Below are 6,458 nucleotides of genomic sequence, written 5' to 3'. Positions count from 1 at the left end.
CTCCGCTCACCGGTCCGTCACAGCGTGCGGAGCTGCAGGATTTCTGCTTCACACACACGTTGCATACCGCTATTTTACTGTCTTTTTCGGACACCTTAAAATAATGCCAGACCGGTGAAGCCATTTTGGCGAGCTTGTTTTGCCGCGCACAGAGAAAAGTGTCATGTATTTTACGTCATGCGATCGGCTCTCGCGATCGGCATGTTTAGAGAGCACCGATCGATCGGTAGAGAGTGAATATCGGCCGATCTCGATCGGTGACCGATCAATCGGAGCATCCCTAGAGGGGATTATGGGATGCTACAATGATCTGTTTGGTATTTGGAGCCAAACACTTCAGAGACATGTTTTGTATATATCTGAGACCTATAATATATCGATGAAAAACAGTATAATAGGGGACCTTTAAAACTGAAGAGACAGACAGGTTGCTCGAGCCACTGGTTAGTATAATGAAGTTCACTGTAACGTTGTTTTATGCACGTGTTTGGTCCTTTGCTGGATATTCATAACACTTTCTAATCCTCTAAGGGCGGGACAATACAGAAGCAAGGATGTACAAAGAGAAATGGATACACCATTGGACGTGGGACCTCGGATCTTGGGCAATAGAAAGTGAACATTTGTGTTTTGCTTAAGCCCCGCCTCCAATCTGCAGCATCATGGCCAATCGCGAGTCTATCAAATGAATGGAGAGGGCAAATAACTCTCGATTCAGCTTTTAGTAAAGTGTTTGTACTGGGCAGTTGATTTAGTTTACAAAAATAATATCTGCTGATATTTGTCCCGAAAATGACCTAACGGAAGTTGTAGTACCAACGTCCGGCCACCAATAAAATTTGCTTCAACGTCCTGCGAACTTTCTGCAATAGTAAGATGGTTTTCCGACTGGAGGATTGGTGACACCTACTGATTATCTTGACGAACTTATATAAAAGTCCAGTGTTACTTTGAACACTTTATTACTGTCGATATGTTCACAGGAGCAATTTGGGGTTAAGTATATTGCCCATAGACACTTAGACATGTTGACTAAGGATCAGACGCTAACCCTCAAAGTGAAGGAGGCCTATTTTTTCCAGGGTCACAGCTCCTTAGTGTACAATAAAATAAAATGTTATTAATACATATAACTACATGGAACTATCTGCACATACAGTGGTAGATGCCCTATGTGCTAAGCGCTAACCAATGGTTTCATACTTTTTAGTATCTTAAAAATGTGAAGCCCCCCAACTGGTACAGATGGTGTAATGTAAAGTATATGTATTTTACACTGTAAGCCAGGGGTCCTTGCCCACAGGATGAGAACTACTGAATTAAAGCACTTTTAGACAGTACAACAACAACAACAATCTTTTACTAATCATGCACGTCTCTTTATGTGAGTTGGGTCTAATGAAATACTGTACAATATCAATTTGAGGCATGTTGAAGATAGTTTGATGAATGTGTGGTGTATTGCGGCGCTGCGATGTAAATAGTAAAATGTTTATGAGCGCAGAGGCATGTCATCAGCTCACTCCATCAATCTGCACCACCCTAAAGCTGCAGCAAAACAATAAACAAGCTCTGGAAATATAGGGCTAACGCTTTATGCAGTGAAAAACCTCAGACAGCGCTGAGAAGTAGAGCGTGGGGAGAATTTTCTTTTCCCAAACTTTATTCAAAAAATGGCGCTTGCAGTCATATATTTTTTAGCATTATTCTAAAGTGGAAACGGGATGGCACAATTATTTCCCATCTGAAAATACCTGGCAAAAACTCACTTTCAAATGTTTTCTTTCTATATGTGTATTCACTTTCACTTTCAACACAGGAATTGTAGCCTTTGCAGACCATTTACATGCACTAAAACCTATAACACACTACAGGCAAAACCCAAAATAAACAAGAGGGCCTATTTAACAAGTACGTATTTTGTCTTGTTTTGTTTACTTTGTCTATTTAGTCACACATATTTGATGTTTTTTAGACAACACACACACTTGTCTGACTATTCTGATTCTCCTCACAATAATAACAACACCTCCTTAAACTCTGTGGTTTGCTCTTTACATATGCAACACCTTTTTCCTGTGATTTATTGCTACGTTTGGTTCAATCATCCCTGTGGGTGTTTGTGCTTTTGCTCTTCCCAGAATTACCCTGTCAATCAAACTGCGTGGTTAGTACTCTGACGTCTTTCACCTCACATTTTCTCTGGGTGGCACGCTTTGCTGACAACCGTGATGACTTGGTAACTGCCCAGTGTGTTTACTGTGTCTTTTCTTGTTTTCAGATGAACTTTGCTACATGAGATAAATCTTCCACTGAGGATTTCCCCAAGCTTTATAACTCAGGGGGGGGGGGGTTAGTATTAGCAAATATTTCATAAGCTTTTGCAATGTGAAACATCAGATTTGTTAAACCTGCAGACAGAGGTCAAAACAATGAGCATTATTGCTCTAATTCCTGGAAATGCAGCTTCCAGCTTCAGTCTTTTCACTTAAAGAGGTCGTATTATGCTTATGGGGGTGTTCCCTGTCCTTTAAAGTGGTATATAACTTTTAGTGCATGTAAACGGTCTCCAGTGCAAACACTAAAATCCCCAGCCCGGCTGAAACGCCTCAATTGAACTCCTTTGTTTACACTACGTTACACTCACGCTTCTATTGGCTAGCGCATCAACACATTGTATGTGAAACTCTAAGGGGCGGGACATCTCTAAGCAGTTGACCAATCACAACAGAACCGGCCAGCTAACCAATCAGAGCAGACTGGGCTCTGGTTTCAGACAGAGGGTGAAAAGAGGTGCTGCAGCACAGGCAGTATGATAAAAATAAAGAGCTTTGTGAACATTAAAGCATGGAGACATGTCACAGTCGAGACACTAGATACAAGAACCTAAAAAAGAGCATAATATGTCCTAGCCAATGATATGTCAGTTAAGGGACCTGTTTTTCATTATTAAGCTTTATGAAAAGTGTTTTTCTTTATGCTTCTGTGCATATGGAGCAGCAGGTCTGGCTGTTGTCTGCGGCGCTCAGCAGAAGTTGTTCTTGGCAGGATATTATTTCGAGGGAGAGCTCTCCGCTGTAGTTGGAGGATAAATCCAGGTAAACCGTTGGTATGCTGCGCGATAAATCTCTGTGGCGTGTAGCCTTGCCAGAGGGCACACACTCAGACCGGGGTTCACAACAACAGCAGAGAGAGAGAGAGAGAGAGACTCGCTGTCAGGAGGCTCGGGCTGAGGTTTCCTAATTTCATATGTGAGAGTGTTTAGTGATTCTGTCCCTTCGTAATGACTGTTTTTGTTTCTGAGGTGATAAATGTGCTCTGGACCTCCCCTCAGCTGGAGTCAGGCTCACTCCTCACCCCGCTGATTTATACACTGAGGAGCTGCCCTGAGGGAGTCTGTACAGTGTGTGTGTGTGTGTGTGTGTGTGTGTGTGTGTGTGTGTGTGTGTGGTATGAGTATACTATAGAGCACAAGTGAAAACAGGGCTGAAGCAGTTAAAACATTTTAATTATCTAAATGTTCATGAACAGGTGTAAGAGGATCAGGCTAAGTGACTCTCAGGACCAATTTTTACCACTTGTAATTTGTATTAAGAGTTGGCCTATTTCAAAAATCATCTTACCATCATTACCAAATATTTTTTGCAAATTGAGAGGCAGAAGAGAAAAAAAGTACTAAGGAAAATGAAATCTACAAACACTCATGTCACATGGCCCAAGCATCTGTATGAATGCAAACTTGTGCAAGTACAACAGACTATAAGACAAGGGCGACATCTTGTGGTTAGAGTTCTTCATTTTCTAAGATAAACCAAAAATTGTTGAGTAATTTCATATTTGATCAAAAATCCCTATAGATTTTTGTTCTACCTTGCCTTTATTGTTAATTTAAGAAGATGCAGGCTTTTCAGGTATTTATTTTCAGTTAATGCTATTGGTGGTCGGTAAAGGACAAAAATGATAAGTGGTAAAACCATAGACTGTACATATAAAGGGTAAAACACAAAAGGAAACATAGAAATGTACTAGGCCTACTGCTAATTGGACAATTGGATCCAATGGTTAAAATCCAAAGCAATATGTTCGTTATGACGCAACATATAGAACTGTATAATATTTGTTTTAATGCATCTCTGTATCAAATGTCAGCAGCCTGAGAGTTCCTACAATTATGAAACTTAGCACAGGGGGGGAAATAAATATAGCGTGAGATCCACTATTAATCCATCTTGTTTATTTGTTTTCCTTTCTAAATTGTATTCGTATATTATTCCTAGGAGAACGGCGCTGGATTGTTGTAATGAACAGTAGGGCCTACGTTTTTTTTTTATTCAGCGTAAACCGGAACTTTTGTCAAACAACCGGAACCTTCGAACGAAAGCTTCACTCGGGTTTGTTTATCGGTGACACCCCGGGAACAGCTGTTGGATCGGCTAACAGCTACAGCCAACATACCGGCTAACTGAACGTTTATCAACATTATATCACTGTTTTACGCCTTTTTACTCTACAGGTAAGTGCAACAGTAACTGCAATATACATATGTTATAGCTGGTTGGAATGTTAGTATAAAAAAAGGTAAACAACAGCTATCAAGCTAACATTAGCTAACTGGGAAAACAGCTAACGTTGGCTTTGTGAGTTTATTTAATGGTTTATGTTTAAATGAATGGCATGCTAGCTAAAATGTCCTGCAAGTTATGCAGGCATTTGAAAATAAAACATTATCGGATGAGTATGGACAGTGTAGAACACGATACAACATATTATCAACTGTCACTCTTCTATTCAACATATACAAACTACCGTTAACGTACACCAAACTACCGTCCGTTGCTACGTTTAAGGTTGCCGTTTTCTGACGATATTATGCACGTTTTTACCGAATTGAAATTATTTGTGTATGTCATGATACTGACAAATATCTCAAACTTTGTATTTAAGACTTTTAACTCAGGTTCTGTCAGAAATGTGATAATCTTCTTACCTTTAAACTGCACAGGTTGCTTGGAGACTGTTGCCATGGAGCCTGCCTGCCGTAAAGACAAGCAGAAGCTGAACTCCACCCCGACTAGAGGAGACCGAGCCAAGCAGAAATCTGCTCAGCAAGAGCTCAAACAGCGGCAGAGAGCAGAGGTAACTCCCAAATATGAACCTGCCATAGACTCTCTAGTGCTCTGCCAAATGTATTTTATGTCACATTACGTCTCGCTCCTGTGTAACCATCTGTGTCGACTGTCTTCCCTTCTTTATTTACAGATTTATGCCCTGAACAAAGTGATGACGGAGTTGGAACAGCAGCAGTTTGAGGCCTTTTGTAAACAGATGCAGACACAAGGAGAATGAGGCCTTACTCTTCACATGGACCAGAAGCTGTTACCATGCAAAACTACCATACTAATGTCATACAATCACACACATTAATGTTCAATTAGACAATCTTTGACCTCCTACTAACTCAAATTCTTGATTTTGTAACTTGGATACGCCAGAGACTATTAGTATAATCAACCGATCCGATTGTAGAAGGTGTTGAAGGTAAATGTGTCCAAAAGAAAACTCTGAAAATGTAAATTAAAGCTGCTTCTTTTCAAGACACATCAAGTCCACAACATTTCCTTTGCTTAAATATCAACGTATCTTAAATGTATCTACTGAGCGTCCTTTTTTATCAATACTTCTGATTTACATGCTTTGAGATTTTGAAGTAGAGCAGGTTAAACACAGAGTAGCTGTAAGTGAATTTACCCAGATGCAAATGTTATTAAGCTGGTTAGCGATCCTTTAGTTGAAAAGCACACCTGAAAACGAGCTTTGGTATCAGCCGTCAATCACTAGAGGTTATCCTCATTTGGAAATGCTTCATAAGCTTCTTGAAATAACAGTTTTTCCCTGAGAAACATCCAATGTGCTTCGGACTCCCAACAGCAGAACAATACCTTATTTTCAGTGAAATGTAAACATTGTTTAATGTAGCTTTAAAATACACGGTGCCCTTAGTATGCCAGTGTTAATGGTGCTCACTTTGAATCACTTTCTGTGAATGACATTGTATGCAGAGCCAAATGGCCTGTCCATGTTTCATTATTGCAATTTGAACTATTTATGTCTGATGACTGAAATGTGTATATTACTGACTGTATGTCTTCCACCTTCAATTGACTTTGGATTGAATGAGAATAAAAGTGTTTTTTTTAATTTGCTGCATGTCATATCTTATATGTATTTATAACTGGGCCCTGGGTCTTCACATGCAGTTTCTACTTATTCGGGCACATATAATCCTGTTCAATCACATCCAGCTGTGTGAGTTTTGAAGTTAATTCTGCATGCTGTTATCTCAACTGAAAATCTTGCTAATCTTTTATACATCCGAGCATTTCTTGGGTTCACAAAATCCATACCGCAGAACACACAACTACATTTTAGCCTGACACTTGGTATAAATCAAATAGTCA

The 6,458-nt window shown here is 39.8% G+C and overlaps 1 protein-coding gene across 1 annotated transcript; it reads left to right on the top strand.

Moving 5' to 3' along the window:
* The first annotated feature begins 4,378 nt into the window (after positions 1-4,378).
* Positions 4,379-6,198, top strand: svbp (small vasohibin binding protein). The gene is made up of 3 exons (XM_034121544.1): positions 4,379-4,513; positions 5,003-5,136; positions 5,260-6,198. Exons 2-3 carry the CDS (start codon positions 5,023-5,025, stop codon positions 5,344-5,346), a joined length of 201 nt encoding a protein of 66 aa, XP_033977435.1. The 5' UTR covers positions 4,379-4,513; positions 5,003-5,022; the 3' UTR covers positions 5,347-6,198.
* The last annotated feature ends 260 nt before the right edge of the window (positions 6,199-6,458 follow it).

Source organism: Trematomus bernacchii, unplaced genomic scaffold (assembly GCF_902827165.1).
Source record: "Trematomus bernacchii unplaced genomic scaffold, fTreBer1.1, whole genome shotgun sequence".
Classification (NCBI taxonomy): domain Eukaryota; kingdom Metazoa; phylum Chordata; class Actinopteri; order Perciformes; family Nototheniidae; genus Trematomus; species Trematomus bernacchii.
The sequence above is the reverse complement of the archived record's forward strand: the minus strand, read 5'-3'. Positions and strand labels throughout refer to the sequence as shown.